The 20,967-nt window shown below is 35.4% G+C and overlaps 1 protein-coding gene across 1 annotated transcript; it reads right to left on the bottom strand.

Moving 5' to 3' along the window:
• Positions 1-4,507: 4,507 nt before the first annotated feature.
• Positions 4,508-20,434, bottom strand: larp7 (La ribonucleoprotein 7, transcriptional regulator). Its single transcript, XM_073836875.1, has 13 exons — positions 20,247-20,434; positions 19,933-20,147; positions 19,748-19,848; positions 16,893-16,976; positions 16,645-16,809; positions 16,291-16,393; positions 15,840-16,166; positions 10,120-10,267; positions 9,883-10,022; positions 6,144-6,253; positions 5,874-6,033; positions 5,682-5,773; positions 4,508-5,566 (listed from the first exon to the last, which is right to left on the bottom strand). The coding sequence occupies exons 2-13, from the start codon at positions 20,135-20,137 to the stop codon at positions 5,492-5,494; spliced, it is 1,710 nt and encodes a 569-aa protein (XP_073692976.1). The 5' UTR covers positions 20,138-20,147; positions 20,247-20,434; the 3' UTR covers positions 4,508-5,491.
• Between the last annotated feature and the right edge of the window lie 533 nt (positions 20,435-20,967).

Genomic DNA, 20,967 nt, shown 5'->3' on the forward strand with positions numbered 1-20,967 from the left:
CTGCCGTTAACTGTTACACAATACGACATTCACGTACTTTCATGTTACTCACTGCATTTGTCAACTGACAAAATAACTAGACGACTAATATGAATTTAACCCACATAACACTTAGCAATAAAACAGAAATAAAAAAACTTGCCTTTTTTCATTAACGTTACACACGAAAGCTAGATGCATATGTAAACAATGACAAAATGCTACTTTAAATTATACGGCATCATACTTGAAGAGTTAACGTAAAGATATACAAATAAACTGATTAATTAAAAACGATATTTACTTGCCTGAATCGAAATGTGCGCTGTATATCCTAGAGTTGCTTGTTGTTATCCAGCCTTCTCCTTCACTGCCGCAAAACGGGTACGTTTCGCGGAAATCTACCGTTAAACACATCTCAGAATGTTAGTACCGCCCCAGAGGGAGCACACAACCACCGAACGACAAGGATCTAATTTTAATTTAGACATTTAAGCAGGATGTTTGTATATATATGACCGCAATCCCACTGTTCATAAAGCGCTTCTCGCCATTGTTTTGAATGCGCTGGACCACTAACCGGAAACGTCCTGGGACCAACGACGTCACTTCCTTAAGCCGCCGAATAGCGCTTGAAATGGTCTATATAAAGACATCAGTGCCGCGTTTTGACTTTGAAACCTACAGCATGCATATTTATTCAATGACATCATTGCCTTTTGAAGTTTATCCAGCCCTGTCGGCTGTCGCGATTCTCGTCTTTCCGTCCCCAAATGTACAACCTCCTAAATTGTAATTAAGTATTTTCTTATACTATTTAACATATTTCAAACTTTTTATGGCCTTAAATTTGATACAACTAAATTGAGGAGTTTTTAGGACCTGCAGGTGCCCTCTGACAGAAGGGCACTTTGGGCATCTGAGCAAACACGTAGAGTTGTAAATGTGAACTGATGGATCGACAAGATCATGTGTTATACAAATGTAAACAATTAAGGCAGTAAAATATGTATATGTTAATTAATATAATACTTGATTGACAATAATTGTTTAAAATAATATACGAATTGATACTTTTGACTCTTGAAGGCTGGAATGTGAAGTTTATAATTTAAGAAATCTTTTTTTGTTTTGTGAAACCTGCATCTGAATTGTAAATCATGCTTTTTACAGTCATTTTAATTATTTATTTATTTCTTAATTTATTTTTTGTTCAGGTCTTTAAAAAGGCATTTAAATGTCTAGAATTTAAGCTAAATATACTGCAGAAACTCTGGTCTCGCAAAAAACATAAATAGTTTTTTATATATAATTGTCCGGACCTCGGCTGGTGAGCAGGGTTCATTACTGGACCTCGAGCCGTTTTAGTTGAAGACCCCTGCTTTACACGGATCAGTCGTCCTGGTCCCTTTGCAGAAAAACAGCCCCAAAGCATGATGTTTCCAACCCCATGCTTCACAGTATGGTGTTCTTTGGATGCAACTCAGCATTCTTTCTCCTCCAAACACGACGAGTAGAGTTTTTACCAAAAAGTTCTGTTTTGGTTTCATCTGACCATATGACATTCTCCCAATCCTCTTCTGGATCATCCAAATGCTCTCTAGCAAACTTCAGACGGGTCTGGACATGTACTGGTTTAAGCAGGGGGACACGTCTGGCACTGCAGGATTTGAGTCCCTGGCGGTGTAGTGTGTTACTGATGGTAGCCTTTGTTACTTTGGTCCCAGCTCTCTGCAGGTCATTCACTAGGTCCCCCCGTGTGGTTCTGGGATTTTTGCTCACCGTTCTTGTGATCATTTTGACCCCACGGGGTGAGATCTTGCATGGAGCCCCAGATTGAGGGAGATTATCAGTGGTCTTGTATTAGGGGTGTAAAAATTAATCGTTTTTACGATGCATCACGATGCAGACAAAGACGATTCGGTATCGGTTCAGTAATAGACCATAACGGATTATAACGGTCTCAGTCAGAAGCTCCACGGGGCTACAAATTAAGAGTCGGACTTCCATGGGGTTTACCCTGCGGAATAATCCAAACTGTAATCCTCAGGTCTCCCTTGATTTTAACCAGGGCAGCCTATGAGCACTTAGAGCCCACCAAACTAGCGTGGGTATCAAATAAGAGAAGCCTCATCACAAACTAGAGGCATGACTGAAGCGTAGCCATGGTCATGCAGCGTTGTCTTGTTGAAATACCCATTTCAAGGGCATTTCATCTTCAGCATAAGGCAACATGACCTTTTTGATGAACTCAAACTGATCCACGATCCCTGGAATGTGATAAATAGACCCAGCACCATAGTATGAGAATTCATGATGCTTGCGCCACTATGTTTCACTGTCTTCACAGTGTACTGTGGCTTGAATTCAGTGTTTGGGGATGACCTGACAAACTGTCTGTGGCCCCTAAACCCAAAATAATAATCTTGCTTTTATCAGTCCACAAAATATTGTGGCATTTCTCTTTAGACCAGTCAATGTGCTCTTTGTCAAAATGTAATCTCTTCAGCACCTGTTGTTATTTCAACAATGGGAATTTGTAGAGGCTTCTTGCCGATAGGTTGGTTTCACACAGGGGTCTTCTAATTGTTACAGCACTCACAGGTAAATTAAGACTTTCTTTGATCACCCTGGAGCTGATCATTGGCTGAGTCTTTGCCATTTTGGCTATTCTTTGATCCAATCGAATGGTAGCTTTTAGTTTTCTTCCACGCCTTTCTGGTTTTGGTTGCCATTTTAAAGCATTTGATATCATTTTAGCTTAGCAGCCTATCAATTTATGCACTTATTTATATGTTTTGTCCTCTTTTACCAACTTTTTAAGCAAAGTATGCTGCTCTTCTTGACAATGTCTGTAACAACCATTTTACAGAGATTTTCAGAGAAAAATGCACAGTGCAACATTTGCTGCGTTTATTCTTAAATAAGGGCAACTTGTTTGACACCAGTTTTTTCACAGAATGATTTACCTAACTGAACTCCACATTGCTATTATTTTGAACATGCCCTTTTCAATTAATGATTCAATTACACGGAATCAGCAGCATGCATATCATGACTGTTGGGTCTGTTAGTTTTCTATTACTCCAGTACACCTACTGGTAAAGTTTTTGCCATGTAGAAATATAATTTCTACCAAACACAGTGATTGATCTGGTTAGTGTTGTTGGACTGCTATTATTTTGAACACAACTGTATACTTTTTTCTTGCTTTTTTTTCTTTCTTATGTCCTTGTCTATTATTTCTTTCGAGGGCTACTCAACATTCTTAAAAGGAGTCATCGGATACAAAACTCACTTCTACGTGTTGTTTCAACATGAATGTGTAGGCAGTTTGTGTAAACAAATGTAAGGCAAATGGCCTATCTTAATAATGTGCTAGTTAGCAAGTTTCACAGCTAAGGGGGGCTAAATTCATCATCCCACTGCAGAGAGGGGCAGGCGAGCAGAGCTCATTAGCATTTAAAGGAACATGCAATAGAATAGCTCGCTCTAAAAAGCACTGATTTTGACAAGGAAAAAAAGAGTGTTTTTTACACTACCATTGAGAAATTGTAATGTATTTTTTAATGTAAAGTATGTTACAGACTCCTCATTAACCTGTTGAGCAATATGGTCCCACATGTGGGATTCTAATTTTTGTGCCCCTGGGAGTACGGTTCCATATATGGGATTTAGAACATCACACAACTGCCAAATTCAAACTGCGCTTTCAATTTGACCTTGAAGAATCATATCAACTTGTGGAAAATGGGCATCCAATGACTCCTTTAAGAGATCCATTACTGAAAGGCAGGACTTTGCTCACTAAAATGGAAGGTATTTCTAGATTATCCTAGGCTGCTCATTCTTCATTTGTAGATAAACCTACCTATAAGTTGATTGACATAATGTTGCTTAAATTTCTTTGGAAAAATAAAACTCATTATTTTAGAAAATCTGTTATTTTACTCTTTATAATACCTTAATTAATTGGCTTAAATGCTTTCTTCACAATCAATCTTCTATTTGGAGCGCATATTGAAATATTTATATTGTCATAATTTTACATTGAACCACCAAATGAATATAGAAACAACAAAGATTATTTTTAAATGCGTTTAATGATAAGCTATTTGGTAAAAAGATGCCATTAATGTAGTATTGATACCAATACTGCTACTAGTGTCTCTATTAAGTGCATTTTACCTATTAATTATAGCCATTCAACATCACAGTATAATTGAAATCTATTATTTTAAACATTTATTAGGCTCTGAAATATATATAAAAAAAAACGTTTAAGTGATTTTAAAGCAACCTTCACATAAACTATAAACTGTATATGCATAAACTATATAGGTTATTCTTTATTCAAGCTACAAAAGTTAATCAGCAACTAGAGCAGTCGAGTGATTATTTCTTTTTATTTTATTCTTTGATTTACATCAATAAGAAACTTCAGCAGGTTTCACTTTAAAATCACCACGGTCTCTTTAAAACCTAATGCACATGACACAGATCTGACACATATTCGATTTTCTCCCAACTCTTATGGTCATTTAAGACTTTATAACTCTAAGAATATGTTTATAAGATAACTCGCCAAAGCCGCGCATTCTGACATAATTGTGTCTGTTTTTATCAATTTAAGATCAATTAAACCCCAACCCAACGAGAATGATCAGAGAATCAAAATCACCTTAATAAAGGGGCTGAAACTTAGAAACACATCTAAATAGTTGGAAACGGTTCCTTGCATTGGCATTGCTGCTGTACTAGAGACCAGATGCATGGAGATTCTTGATGAGTTCATTAGGAGTGAGCTGGAAGATGTTACTAGGTTATTCAGAAGATCAGAGAGTCCACGTGTATTGTAGCTTTTGAGTGTGTCTGGGCCAAGGGTAGTGACTGTCTGACAGACAGTTGACTGTCTGATAGCATTTTCTATAGATATCAGGATATATTATTGTGAATTCTTTTGGCCACAATAATTGCGTAGTGAAAAATCTGATATTGTGACAAGCCAGTGTGGTGTTATTCCAGTGAGAATTGTTTTCTACCAAAACACTAATGCTTTCAGTAATGAATTTTATTTGAAAAAAAATAAAATAATAATAATAATAATAATAATAGAATGGATGCAAATATGACTACATATACAATTCATACTGGCGCCTTTCCTGGTCATCAGAATATATTTAACCCTGCTCGATTCATTCAGAAAAGATGGCACACTACACTTTACATATATATTCTTGACAAGCTGCACAATAGACTCCAAACTGGTTCAGTAAACAACTTAATAATAATAAAAAAAAAAAAATTAATATTGCAAACATCTTTACTCTAATTCCAACACAAAACTACATCATTAATTACTTGATCATTCAAATAAAAAAAAAACAGACAAAAAAAAACAAAAAAAAAAAACAGGTGAGGTCAACAAAATGCATAAAAAGAAACTATTTAAAATTAATTGGCTATGTCATTTAAAAAAAAAATAAAGTTTGTCTGTTTTCTGTTCAGACTGTTAGTCATCGAAGCGAATGTGTTTACTTGCTTCTGTGGCCCGAGTGATGATGATTTTCTCAGCTTTGGAAATGAGCTATTAAAAACAATGACAAATATTGTGTCATGTTAATAAAACAGTATTTTTAACTTCAACTCTATTTAACTTTGTGATTTTTACTGTATAAAGGCTGTTGCGTGGTTTAGGTTACCTTTTCTGTTCCACGCTTTTTTTCTCTAGGACTGTTTAGCTTTGCTTGTCGGTCCACCAAAATCTTCTGCCAGTACCTCTGCTCGTGGTCACCTTTTTATCCATTAATACATGATTTAATTTACAGCATCTTCAATAAACAAGATAGTTTTGAGCTAAAACAATTATATTCAAAGAAAACAATCATTCTAACCTGAAAGGAGTTCAAGGTTCCAGTTGTATTTTTTCTGAAGTTCTGACTGGGCTGTGATAACTGTCTGTGCATCTTCAGGACTCTTGAAGCGAATATAACCCTCTGCATCTCCATCAAGAATGTCCACATAAGCCACAGCAGACACCTCAGACAGCGAATCCTGAGCATATGAAAAGAAACAGCTTTTTACAATGACTTATTGTTTGATGTACCCAAGACAGGTTTAACAATCCATTTTAATCAATTAATTAATCGAGTATGTTACTATACCTTGATGCACCTCTTGCTTGGCAGAGGCTGATTATAGCTAATCTTGACAATGACTCCACTCACAAACTTGGGGCCAGAAGGGGGTTCTTTCTTAGCTGTATCCTTACAAGCTTTGATATATATTAAAAAAAAATCATAATAATACATAAATACATAAAATAAAATGTGACCTGTGCTGGCAAAATAAGTCACAATGAGCAAAGTTAAAAAAAATTAGCTATTTTTACATTCTTAATTTTAAACCCTTTCTTTAATCGTTTGATTAATGTTAATGTGACAGACGGCCTATATTAAGGTTTACTGTAATGCACAGATCTAAAATAATGTTACATATCCAATGCTTTTGCCAAAAGCTCCCCAAATGTTCACTTAAGACAGAACAGATTATGTCTGCTGAATACTTAAATACTGTAATTCTGTGTAGGCCTATATGTATATATTTATCTGGAATGCGCGACGTCTATGTCGTCTTTAAGCGCCACTTCGGATGGCAGTCAGCGCAAGAAGCAAGAGGAGAAAAGGTACTCCTCTCAGAAAACGTACAAATAAAGATTATTTAGATGTTTAATTACTAGGGGTGTAACGAGACACTTATCCCATGAGACGAGACGAGACACAAGACTGGGTTCACGAGAACGAGACAAGACAAGATTTTTAAACTTTGTTTAAAGATATTCTCAATGATTAAATATATAGGGAAAATAGTATTTTATTCAATGGAAAAGAAAAAGCACATGCATTTTGATATAAACTTATCCTTTATGAAATTAAACTTTTACTTTAATTTTAAATGCAGTAATAAACATGTAAACTAAAGCTCCATGATTGTGGATAAATTGAAAATCACAATTGTTTAAATAGACATCACAATTCTCTCACGATCCTAAAGAAAAAAAAAAGATTAGAAATCTAAACAAAATAACGTAATTTACTAATGGTTCTGACAAAATGTTAATTGCTTATGTCTTAAAAAAAAATTTATATATATATATATATATATATATATATATAGTCAGTGTCTTGTTTGTGATCTGAGCTGGTAGTACCACTGCCTGGATGTAGCAGCCTTCTTACTCTCAATTGTTGCACTGATCACATTCCTCTTTATTAAAACATGCTGTTTCCTTTTCAGTAAATGTTTCAGAAAGACTCATCCTGACAGCAAAGCACAGAAACAAAAGAAGTAAGTGCAAAGTATTTCTTCCTGTTTGCCGAGATGCCGAGTGGTTTGTAGCTCTCTGGAGCTTGTTTTTCTTTAGAAATCTCTATCTTACTATTACTCTCTGTTGTTTAAAGTAATAAAGCTTTATTCCATCACACTAAACTGACTGCTCTGATCCCTCACTTTATTCGCTAACCGTGAGTGCAGCCCGTTAGCATTCCACCATTTAGCTTGCCACTCGCGTCCTACGTTCAGTGGTGGAAAGAGTGCTAAAAATTTATACTCAATTACAAGTACAATTACATTGCTGAAATTGTACTCAATTACAAGTAAAAGTTAGCCTGGCTAACGCCAGACCACGTTATGACTTCGTCATGATTCGCGGTCTGGGAACCACATGTTAATTTTCTCGTATTTGAGGCGTGGTTTACGAATGCCCAGAGCCGTTTATTGGGCGCTACGAATGTCTATCAAATGCGCCTGTGCGTAGCTCATAGCCAATCGTTTCAATCATACAGGATGACGTATACAGAGCGATGGTTTAACGGCAAAAGTTGCTCTTTTTTCAAAATAAACTTGCGTTCTAAACTACTTAGAACACTATCTAAGGGGCCGTTCACATGTCGCGTATTTTGCGCTAACGTTCGTTATTTCAAATGTAGACGCGCGGTATGCGCGCACATAATGGAAGCGACGCGCTCGCGTTTTCCATGCGCAAGCTACAGAGCGGTTTGGAAAGGAGAAAGCGACGCGCCTAGCGTTTTCCAAGCGTTTTTAGGCGCGACATGTGAACGGCTGCATCGAATGATAACTTGCTGCCATGCTGGATCCATAGTTATAAACAAACTGCTTCGGTGAGTCGTGACGCATAGAAGGCGTCATCGTCTTGCTGCTCCCTCCCCGTTCTGTGATTGGTTCCCTATCTGAGGTGAAAATTTGGTCCATGGTTTCCATGCTACCTTCCAGCGTGAATAAAATCGCGCTGCGTGGAAGGCAGCATGGGGACACCCAGGCTAAGTAAAAGTACTGGTGTTAAAAAAAGTAATTAATTAAAAGTACAAATTACTCTTCATAAAAACTACTCAGAGTACTAATTACTTTTTAGCTGGTGGTATTTATTGAATTATCCATAATTGCTGAATCAGACAAGATCCAGACAATAAAGCACATGCTGCTTTTATGATGTCATGGTACTGATCAATCTTAGACGGTTGTTTCCTCCGGGATGTGTGAACCTGGACCACAAAACCAGTCTTAAGTCGCTGGGGTATATTTGTAGCAATAGCCAAAAATACATTGTATGGGTCAAAATTATTGATTTTTCTTTTATGCCAAAAATCATTAGGAAATTAAGTAAAGATCATGTTCCATGAAGATTTTTGTAAAATTCCTACTATAAATATATCAAAATGTAATTTTTGATAAGTAATATGCATTGTTAAGAACTTAATTTGGACAACTTTAAAGGTGATTTTCTCAGTATTTCGATTTTTTTGCATCCTCAGATTACAGATTTTCAAATAGATGTATCTCGGCCAAATATTGTCCTATCCTAACAAACCATACATCAATAGAAAGCTTATTTATTGAGCTTTCATATGCTGTATACATCTCAGTTTTGTAAAATTTAACCTTATGACTGGTTTTGTGGTCCAGGGTCACATATACATACGTGTGTCACGTGTGTTATTTAAATGTCTGTAACACAGAAAAAAAGTATCATTACATGGTTAAAAAGACTGTTTGTGTTGCTCTTTCTGGATCAGCAACAGCTTAAATGCAGATTTGAATGTCTTTAACACCTGTTTCAAATGTCAGTGGAGCGTGAGCAGCGCGATGTGAAACAGTTGTAATAGACACCACTGAATCATTGTCATTCATGAATAAGATTGCGTAGGTGTTTGAAATAGAGATCACAATCTTTTAACGATTAGTTGTGCAACACTGCAAATGTTTTGCGAGGATCTCAAATGTTCTCGCGAGACGCATCGGATCTCGCAAGATCTTGTGCCATGAGATCTCGTCACATCCCTACTATTTAGGGCACTGGGATCGCTAGACGATAGGGCTGTGCAATATATCGAACGATATTGTGAGGCGCGTTTAGTCAATGAAGCCGGTGCTTTGATTAGTAGTAAATCTCCATCACGTGCGTTCCGCTCAGGTTCCGCTGACAAGCTACGCCATATTGCGCTAAATATCGAATGCGATATTAAGCTCGATATGGCGTAGCTTGTCAGAGATTTACGTCTCTGTGTATCAATTGCCGCTCCAGCGGAACCTGAGCGGAACGCACGTGATGGAGATTTACTACTAATCAAAGCACCGGCTTCATTGACTAAACGCGCCTCACAATATCGTTCGAAATATTGCACAGCCCTACTAGACGAGGGCTGAATTAACTAAATTTTGTAAAAATCTAAAATTCAACATTTTTTTTTTTTTTTTTGCCTGTAGCTCAAAATTAGACTGTGTACATTACAACTCATTTTGCTAGCATAGGTCACAAATAAATAAACAGGTATTTAAATAGTAACATTTATTCACAGGCAAGATGTCACAACAAATGATACTTACAAGCATTCTCATTCTCAAAAGTCTGCATGATGTCATACTTCACTGACTTCTGGTTGATCTGAGCCACTGACTGCTTCAGATGGGCCATACAGTGCTTCTGCAGTGTCAGGTATTCCTGCTTCAGGTTCAACCACTCTTTCCTGACAGAAATCCACTTTATTACTTCAAAATTTCAGACAACAGACAATGTTTTATGAACCTTGACTTGAAAAAAAAAAGGTACACAGCATTGCTTACTTTGAGAGGACTCTGAGTGGAATGACCTCCTCCCCTATTTTCAACCTCTCCTTGAGCTTCTTCTTTCTTTTCCTCTTGGCCTTCAAAGCAGAATCGTCTTTCTTCTCACAGTCCAACTGTTCTTCACTCTTGCTCTCAGTTGATACATCTATGCAACAAAAGAACATAAATTACTACAAGTAAATGACAGCTTGGTATAAACTCAATCCCTTTAATGCCAATTCACATTGAAAAGTGAATAGTTGCAGGAAAATAAATTTATGCATGTGTGCAAATTTGGACAGTTGGTGGTGCTATAGAGGCTTTGAGTTAAAGTTTGGGCTGCCATAGATATAACTGCAGAATCAGCATGGATACAACAGTTGGTGCTTGGCCCCTAATAATAATAAAAAAAACTAACAACAATAGGTGCCTATGCACCTTTAGTGTGTGGTCCATAAATACAGCTGCAATTATCGGGGACAAGCATTTTACAACCCCTGTTATGGAATCATTGATGATGATCATCCAAATTTTTGTCTTTATAACAAATAAATCACAGATATGACACAAAATATTGTTTGTTTGTTTGTTAATCCAACACTTTATGCAAAACATACCTCAAATTGAATAAAATATTTTAGTGAATGGAAAACTGTTTTCCATATCAAGTAGAAGAAACAATTATAGAATCATTCAATGTTGATGAAACAAAATATGGAATCAGCTTGTAATTTGCATTTCTGAAACATACCAGCACATATCACAAATGCTTAGAGATCTTAACAATCTGTTGGACTTGGATAATTGAAAGGAAACATGGCCCCATCTAGAGATCTGTCAGTTGAACAATGGAAAGCATTATAAAACTCCTTTAAGAAGGAAATTCAACATGGGAATGTGGCAAAAGAAGCTGGATGTTCCCATTCAGCTGTTTCTAAAATTTGGTGCAAGTATAAACAAAATGGAAAGGTTATGGAAGGAAAACACATGCAGAAACAATGAAGACATCAAAGTGTCAGCACAGGAAACTCAAAGCAATTTGCCTTTAAAATAGAAAATGCACAACAGAACAAATTTAAAAAAAAAGAAATGGGTGAAAACAAGAGTCAATGTGTGTGACAGAACTGTAAGAAACTTGTTAAATAAAATGGGATTCAAATATAGAAAAGCCAAACGAAAACAAACATTAAAGAGAAGCAGTCATGGAGTATGGATGGTGGGATGAACGTAATATTCAGTGATGGATCATGAATCCGCATTGGAGAAGGAGATGATGCTGGAACTTTTGTTTGGTGTTGTTCTAATGAAATGTTTAAAGATGAATGCCTGAAGAAAAAAATCAATTCTCCCAACTCATCTATTTATCAAGTCGCGTTCGGTCTTATACTAGATTGCATACCTTGTCAGTGTCATGCCTTGCTTTGCCCTTTGTTGTGCTAAACAGTTAGGTACATTCAAGTGTTAGCAAAAGACAGTATAAAGAAATACTCTTGGAGAGAAGCATTCAATTAGCAGGAATTAAAGGCAGATCGTAAGTGTATTTATTTCTTGTCTCAGTGTTTAGCGCAGTTGTCGTTGCTAGGAAACGCTTGTCTGTTTACTATGCTTTAGTCGCATTTGGTCTTGTACTAGATCGCATACCTTGTTAATGTTGTGTGCTTGTGTAATTCAGCTGAATTCACTTTTGATTCGTCCTTTATCCTACACCTTGCTTCAACTTCTATTTCAGTTTTATGACCAACTTTTACTATGCGTTTTCATATCCCTACTAGGGCTGTGCAATTAATCGAAATTTGGTTTCGATTTCTGCTTCAAACGACCATAAAAATGCAGTAATCGAGATGAAACGATGATTGCGCCCCATTCTGCCCTTTTACCAGTGGTGCGCTTTCGCTCCTCCATAAAAGCCAAATTTCACATGCAAATCAGCTAAATCATGTAAGGGTGGCTTTCATAAAATGGGACGTGCTTGATTTATTAATGTTTCTTTGATGTTGTGTTTTTAACCCCTTAACGCCTACTGTCATAAATATGCGACAAACCTTTTGAATCAATCAACCAGCCGAGATAGCGTCTGCATTCCCCCAATGCCGGTTAGTGCATATTCGCTACGGACCTAGGAACCTTCGACAAGCACTTGTTTCTAGTGGGACCGCAAAGTGACGGACTTATTTCGGTCGCGAAGTTATGGAAATGAGTCGGGAAAGTTTGATCCTTATGGCCTACTGTCGCTAATATGCTACAAACCTAATTATTACAATAACTTCAAAAATACTTGTCACACATATTTCACCTCATTATGTCGAGTGTATAAGCACACAATAAGCAGGTAAATATTTGTATCTTAGCACAACTTACCTTATATTAATAAAGAAGTAAAAAAAGGGTGAATAAATAAAACATTGTTTTTTGTCATTATGCCTGTTGGTCGCAAATTTGCAACATACCAAAATTTCTATCTATTTGTTGTGCAAAAGTGAAATTGATAATCTCAACATTATTTACCATCTACTTAAAGGCAAAAACACACATAAAACATTTTTTTATATATAGCTATATAAATTCAGGCGTTAAGGGGTAGCACGTAAGAAAACTTGCGCTGTCCTTTGTTAATGCGCTCAGAGACGGAGCGGAACACGGACATGAAAGTTATCTTTTAGCTAAAGGTGCGCACCTAAACGGTCAAATACACGCAAAAATATTTCAAAATGAGGGGCTTGGTGATTATTCATGTAAACTCTTGTCAGTTATGTCTTAAATGAACAAACAGTTGAGAATGAAAATCAGTGCGTAACAGTATAATGGGTCCGTGTGGTTAAAGCGGCAACACATGATATTCCTTTTGGCGTCTCTGTGCCTAATATGAATAAAACGTAAAAATACGTTTTATACGAGAAACATCACTCACTGCTCTTGAATGAAGGACGTTTTAGTTTTAATAAGAAACAAAGCATGTTTAACTATTAGAGTGAAGACATTGTTTTATTTTACATTCAAATTCAATTTCTGTAGTATTGTTAGACTACTTTAGACTTGCATAAAAGTATTCAGTATTTTTAAAAGCACTGTTTTTTTATTTGTATCTTTTTCTCGCTGTATTGCTATCTTTCAATTAATCACTATGTAAAGTTTTGGAGCCTGTCATAATCGTTTAAATAATCGTGATTACAATATTGACCAAAATAATCGAGATTTTGATTTTTGCCAAAATCGAGCAGCCCTAATCCCTACTATTACTACCACTTGCAAATCACGCATCACACACTGTAGGCAGCGCAACCCTAACAACCTGGACACTTTGCCTGTGTCTGCTAACACATTACTTTCTTTTTCTATTGCTCTCTGGAATTGCCAGTCTGCAGTAAACAAATCAGATTTCATTACATCTATTACTAGTTATCCACATGTCATCTTTCGACGTAACCTGTGCTCACTATCACCCTCCCAGCTACTACTACTACTACTACTACTACTATCTACTATGGTTTAATCTTCGCTTCCTTCACCTAAACAGTTCTCATCGCTTAACATAAATAGGGCTGGGCGATTTGGCCTAAAATCAAAATCTCGATTAATTGAACATTTTAACCCGATTACGATTAATGAACGATTATTTTATTCATTAATAAAATAATATTTAATTATATTTAAATATTTATTTTTTTTGCCCTCATAGTTCACTGACAAGTTTTGTACAGTAAATATGCGCACATATTACAAGTGAGAGATTTTTGAATGAAGGGTGCACACACTATCAACTATCTATGATTATTTATTGAACATCAGTGTTGAACAACTGAAATTAAAGCACACAATGCTTAAAATGAAAAGTCAAATTTTTCTTAAATTAGTGAAAATAAATAACTTGCACTTTTGGAAACAAAATAAATTATTTATAAAATAATAATAAATATTAAAAGTAGAAAATAAGCAGTATCTCTTCTAAATAAAATTACTCTTGTATATCCTGTAAATACTTTTTAATGTATGAATACTGTTTAAGCTCTCCATCGACATGTCGGCGGAATAACGCAACGTAACGGAGCGGGGTCACGTGACTCCACACGCAGTAGTGTTTTTAAAGGGAAAGTAATTGAAATAATTGACCTGGAAAAAATTGGATCGATTATAGGTTCTGAATGTCGATTTCGATTACTTTTCGATTAATCGCCCAGCCCTACTTGGAAACCACAACGAACTTATTCTGCTTAAATAAAGTAATGATTACTGTATTTATAACTAGCATATCTCTAGTTACAGTCCCTGGATTGTAAAATGTAAGTTAGACTTGCGAGGAGTGAACATTTAGACAGAGAAAAAGTATCAAACGTAGCTTGTGCATAAAAGTTTGCTTTTCTTTTACACGTGTGTGAAATCCAATGACGCCAAGTGTGCGTTGCAGACTGTCATTCAGCCGCAGCATTAACCAGTCACATAATGGATTTAGATCGCTAAATAGGTTTTAGAAGGCAGGCAGCAACTGATGATTGAAAATGGTTTGATGTAGCTTGGTGGAAAGAATTTAAAAAGTCCAGGTAAAGGGATAAGCAAGCTGACATTGTAATAATAAGGTAGCTTATTTTTATACATTTTATTTATCAGAACTTTAATATATTTTGATGTTCCTCTGTTCCGTTGTGACAATAATATTTTAGTGAATACTCATAAATAACTACAAATAACTATTCTTTAGGATTAGGATTGACTGATTCAGTACACTACCTCATATACTGTTAGCAATTTATATTTTACTGTTGTTGTTATTAATCAGAACTTAACAGAATTTGTCTCCAGTCCTATTCAAAGTTATATTTATGAAGCTTACCAAGTCTTTTAAAACTGGTAACTTTGATTTGGTTGTTGCTGTTTTTGTTCAAAGGACTTTACGTTTCATATCTTAAGTTTGTGTTTTTATACATTTTATTTATCAGAACTTTAATATATTTTGATGTTACTCTGTTCTGTTGTGACAATAAAAGATACAAGTTTCTTTTTAAAATGCATTATCATATTATGTTAGTTAAAACTCATAAATAACTACAAATAACTAATGTTAGGGAAATCTGTTAATGTTTTGTTGTGCGTTTCTGAAATTTAAAAAAAATCGGCCGATATATCGGATTTTAAAACCAACAAATATTTGTATCGGCCTTCAAAATCCTTTATCGGTCGGGCTCTATATCTGACACACCCATTTCAGGTCCTGGAGATGTTTTCTAATGAGCTGATGAGGGCAATCAGGTGTGCTTGATTAGGGAGACACACAAAATGTGTAGTGTTGGGGGAGCGCCCAGGACCAGTGTTGAGAAACACTGATATAGACAAAGAAAAGTAGAAATTAATAAATATGAAAATATCTAAAATGTAGAAACAAATAAACTTGGAAATAATTTAATAAATAAAATAAAAAATGTGGTAAAAATACAATTACACATAAGTAAATAAAACTCAAAATAATATTTTTTAACATTTCTTTGCAGATTTATATTATAAGGATTGGGTGGATTTTGGGTGTCATTTTACATTACTTTGTATATGTATTTATTGTTTTGGCAGCTTTGGCAATCTGGCACTAGTTAGATGTGATTAACATATTCCATGTGCAAAAGTGTCTAATAAAAGGTGTAAAACTGAGATGAAGTATTTTCATATGAAAAAATCTTTTTAAATAATAAAAATAACCACTGAGTGCACCTTAAAATTCTCCCAGAAACAACCTTTAAAAAATATAAATGTACCTTTTATCTCACTCTCCTTGTATTCCTCCTCTTCTACCCTTCTCATTTTGGATGGCATATCATCTTGGGCTACTCCAACTGATGCCTCAGAACTGTGGGATCTTCGTCTTTTCTTCTCGACTTTCTTGCTTGCTCTGCTGGTCAGTATTGCAGGGTTTTCCGTTTTAGATTCATCTGATGACTGTTTCTTTGGCTTAGTGGAAAGTACAGTCTCTAACATTCCTTCTCTGTCCATCTCAGTTATTACAGACATTTCTTCAGAAGCACTGTTTTTGAGCTCATTTCGAGATCTTTTTTTCCTCTTTTTCTTGCCATCCTCCTCGTAATCTTAAATTAAAAACATGAGTTGCTTATATCTGGATCATCCCAAATGTAATGGCAGAAAAATACAAACTGGCCTATTTTTTTATGTTATACTGTATTACTGCAAGCAGACTTTTCAGTATGTTACCTTGTGTGTCCTGGACAGCCTCAAAAGGTATAGTCTTTTTCTTACAAGTCTTAGGGAAGATGCCTGGCTTCCTTGGAGCATCTTCAGGAGGATTGTTTAGCATCTGTAATTTCAAGTGAAACACACCAAGCATTAGAGTATATTTTGCTCTAACTTGTAGTAACTGGACTGTATTACGTTGCTGTATGTTTTATTATTATAACTTACTCTGTTTCTATAATAATCCCAGCAGTATGTTCATAGGATTATTTCTGTATGCCCAGAACCATATTTCCCACTTGTTAAATATTGTATTGTATGCTATGTGCTTTAAGAAAATGACAATAAAGTCCAATTATAGGACTTATGTGTTACCTCAATAGCTTTCTGTGCTTGTTCCTCTGTCTCAAACTCCACAAATGCAAACCCTTTAGGGTGTCCTGTGGACTTGTACCTGGGGATACTAACATAAACCACATTTCCACACTTGCTAAACACTCGCTCCAGCCAAACATGAGTCACTGTCTTTGGCAACATCTCCTGAAACACAACAAATGTAAGAGTATATATTGAAACCATACAGACAACATTAAAGTGAAATGAAATTAATTTGCACTCATTACCACATAAACTGTGCGCTTGTCCACATCTTTTGGGCTTTCACCAAGTGGATCCTTTCGTCGTACACGTGTTCCCTCAAGGTTTACCTAAGGACAACATAGGGTAAGTGTACCCATTAAGCCTACCAAAATCTAAGTTTGTGTTTTTCATAGATATCGACATGGTTTATGAGAAAAATAAATTGTTAAAATGCAAGATTTAGCTCTTATTTGAAAATGTATTAATTAGTTGATGTACACTGTCTCTCTAACACACCTGATTCAGATCATCTTACTACTTACTACTACTTTGGCACCATTGAAGCCTGCATGTGTTCCAAATAAGCCTACATCATGATTTATTCACAAAATATATTAAAAAAAATGTTGATCTTAAGTAAAGCATCAATATATTTATTCAGTGACACAGAAGTGTTTTAAAAATTAATCTTACTAATGTTTGCTAGCACTCATCACCTGTACATTGTGTAATAACATTTATCTCCAGCCACACATGACTTGTAGGGACTGTAAAAAGACATACTAATCTAAACCATGTTTAGAACACCTCACCTCATATTTTCCTTCTTTTAATTTTACTCTTAGCTCTAGCTTCTTGTTTACAATCTACTTGAAGACACTTTGAAATCTTACTCTCTAATGCTGAACTGAAAAAAGTCAGGTCTCCCATCCCTGATGAACATCAACTCTGATCTTGGCCTTCACTCACTCCCAAAAAGATTTTTTTGTTCACTCCAAACTGTTTTGTTAGAACATATTTCTTTTATTGTGCCCTTAAGGTTACGGTGACATGTCTCTATGATTTTTGCATTATTAAACATCAGCAGACACCCGTTACATAATGGTGCTACACAGTGTGTAATCTGTAGGCCTAAATGTCTAAACAAAGCTGTACATTAAGGTAAGTAAGTAAAGTAAGGTAAATGGTTAGTAAGATAAAAGCACAAAAAGAACTTATCAATTAACACTTTCACTCAGAAAATTGATCAACATTTGTAATTAGAGGGATTCTTCATTCCCAAGGTGGGCTTAAATTGTTTCACAGTGAGCAATGGTGAAAACAGACAATGTTTTCCTTTAAAAATATGAGATATCTTTACAAAGACATGCATGAAGCTTAAATATATCATAGTAATTTTCACTGTGCCCACATTAAAAAATAAAAAAATAAAAAGTTTTTTTTTTTTCATTTGAGGTTAGCTTGTGTTGACTGTAGTTTGCATGGGTTTGTGGCGCTGTACCATTTAAACCCATCTTTAAAAAAAAAGTTAAAATAATCTGCTCTGCAAAACAATTTATAATGAAGTTACTTGTAAATTAAAATGTAAAATGAATCACAAAACATTTAGTGTTTGCAGGTTCGATGCTTAATTCTTCGGAAGCCCATCTTTCTGTAGGACTAATGGTTTGACCTTGAGATTAGATTTGAGCAAAAGCCAACAAAACTCATCTTTCCATTTAAAGAAAAAATATATAAAATGATATTATTTTGAAGTACTATTTGTTCATTCACAAAAAAACAATGCATTTCCAACAGTTTATTATTTTAACTGAACTAATTTAAACAATGTACAAGAATTTGAAGTGAAAGATGATGCATTTAATTAGGTTAGGAAAAAAATTACCATTTATAAACTTAGTGTGAAATGACATCTGTGAATTTATGTGAATTACGTAAATTATGTGAACCATTTAATATTTATATTTTCCAAATTTTATATTTTAAACAATCGCAAAATGAATTTATTAATTTAATTGCATTCATGCCACCTCTGAGCCTTATTAAACATCTGTAAATATACCTACAGTTGCGCTCAAAATTATTTATACCCTTGCTAAATATGATAAAAGTAGGCTGTGAAAATAAATCCATTTTGTTTATCCATTTGATCTTTCATTTAAAAAAAAATAAAAATTGATATCGAATGCGATATTAAGCTCGATATGGCGTAGCTTGTCAGAGATTTACGTCTCTGTGTATCAATTGCCGCTCCAGCGGAACCTGAGCGGAACGCACGTGATGGAGATTTACTACTAATCAAAGCACCGGCTTCATTGACTAAACGCGCCTCACAATATCGTTCGATATATTGCACAGCCCTACCTCAATCCTATATAAAATGAGTAGGGCAAATTGAAGAGGAGAAACACCAACATGGACCTAGAAATCTGAAAGGTCTGGAGTGATTCTGGATGAAGGAATGCATCTCTTGTCAGATGTTCTGCAAACTCATCAGGCAATACAGGAGAAAACTCATAGCTGTTATCTTGGTGAAAGGATGTTGCAAAAATTATTGAATAAAAGGGTATGAGTAATTGTGGCCAAGTGTTATTCTCTAATATACATTATTTCATGAGACGCCCTCCCTTCCACCACCATTTTAAATAATTAAGGCCAATTCAATTCGCACAAACAAACGCCAACAAACAAGTTGGCCGATGGATTTAAAATTTCATGAAAAATAACTGTCATGTTTACATTGTCCCAACCAATGCTGACTGACCATGTTCAGTCGGGTGAAAACAAACTCCAACAAACGGCAACAGACGCCGACAGGGGTAACACACTGATTCAACAAAACCCAACAAATGTGTTTGTTGCCGTTTGTCTGTGCGATGTGAATTGGCCTTTATTCTCCAATAAAAGATTCAATTTTTGTACATTTTTAAATAAAAAGATTGATATATCACCTCATAATGGGAATGCTTATTTTTGTTATTATTCAGGTGGTCCTAAATTATTTGGCTGTGCTCCTAAACAATCTTAAATAGCATAGAGCCCTTATTATCATTAGTACCAAAATTAGAACTTAAATCCCTCTGATAAAAGAAAAGAAAATTAATCATTCAATCCATACCTCCACTACTGATGAATTTTTAAGAGCCCTGGCTATCAACTTGACATCTGTCGTCAATTTTTTCATTCGGTTGAATGACGTCAGCACACATATGTCAACATCTGCAATGAAAAAATGAAAATGTTAAGTGCAACATATATGTATCAATGTGCATCATTAGGTATGAGAACAACACTGGTACATACAACCATCTCGTGACTGTTCGATGATATTCTTCATGAATCTGTCCTTATGAAGATTCACATCGCCAAACCAGAATTCCACCTGCTTCTTCACTTCAGCCAGCAGCTGTTTCACCCGAGATCTCTTCTTTTTTTCGTTCTCTTTCTTCTCATTCTGGTTTACACAGACGGCATCCCCTCCTGTGGACATCTTCTCTGTGTCTATCATATTGCTATAGCTTTTGGTTAAACGTCATAACAAGATATCTGTAAGACCATTATGTATACAAAATCAATAATGTCGAGCTAATGACTAACTAAAGATTACACATTCTTACCTTTAACTTTTCGCTTTCTTGATTAACTTAAATAACAATAATTGCTTTACACTACACAGCCATTGATACCGTCTGCGAAAATGCTTTACTTAAACACAGATATAGAAGACGGCGACAGAATCTTAACTGTTCAACCTTTGTTGTGTGTTCGACAGTAGTACAAAATCAGTTCAAATGCGCAAAGTTCTTCTTCTTCTTCTTCTTCTTCTTCGTCTTTTGTAATGGCGGGTGGCAACCGGCTTTTAAGGTGCATATCCGCCACCTACTGTGCTGGAGTATGGGCCAAAAATGTGAGCAGCTTCTTACGACAGAAATCATCTCAAAAAAAAAAAAAAAGAAAGGGAAAAAAAAGAAAAAATCCTTACTTTGCCATCTTTCTACCTTTATAGTAACTTCCCCGCTCAATTAAATCCTTTTCATTAAACCAGTTTCTTTCAAAAATTTAAACAAAGCTCCCATTATCTGTTCTCCAATTTTAAATAGATTTTTAAGGTTCAACATGTTTTCCCCATGCTTCTTTAATTCCTCTTTTAATTTTATCCTTTGACTTTCATATTTGGCACATTCACTAATCACATGTTCAGCTGATTCCTCTCCCCTTCCACACTCACACATACCTGAAGGGTGCTTTTTTAATAAATACATAGTTTTATTTAATCCAGTATGTCCTAATCTCAACCTCGAAATAATACTACTTTCTCTAGTACACCGACCCGTAGGT

Source organism: Garra rufa, chromosome 3, assembly GCF_049309525.1.
Source record: "Garra rufa chromosome 3, GarRuf1.0, whole genome shotgun sequence".
In the NCBI taxonomy this organism is placed as follows: domain Eukaryota; kingdom Metazoa; phylum Chordata; class Actinopteri; order Cypriniformes; family Cyprinidae; genus Garra; species Garra rufa.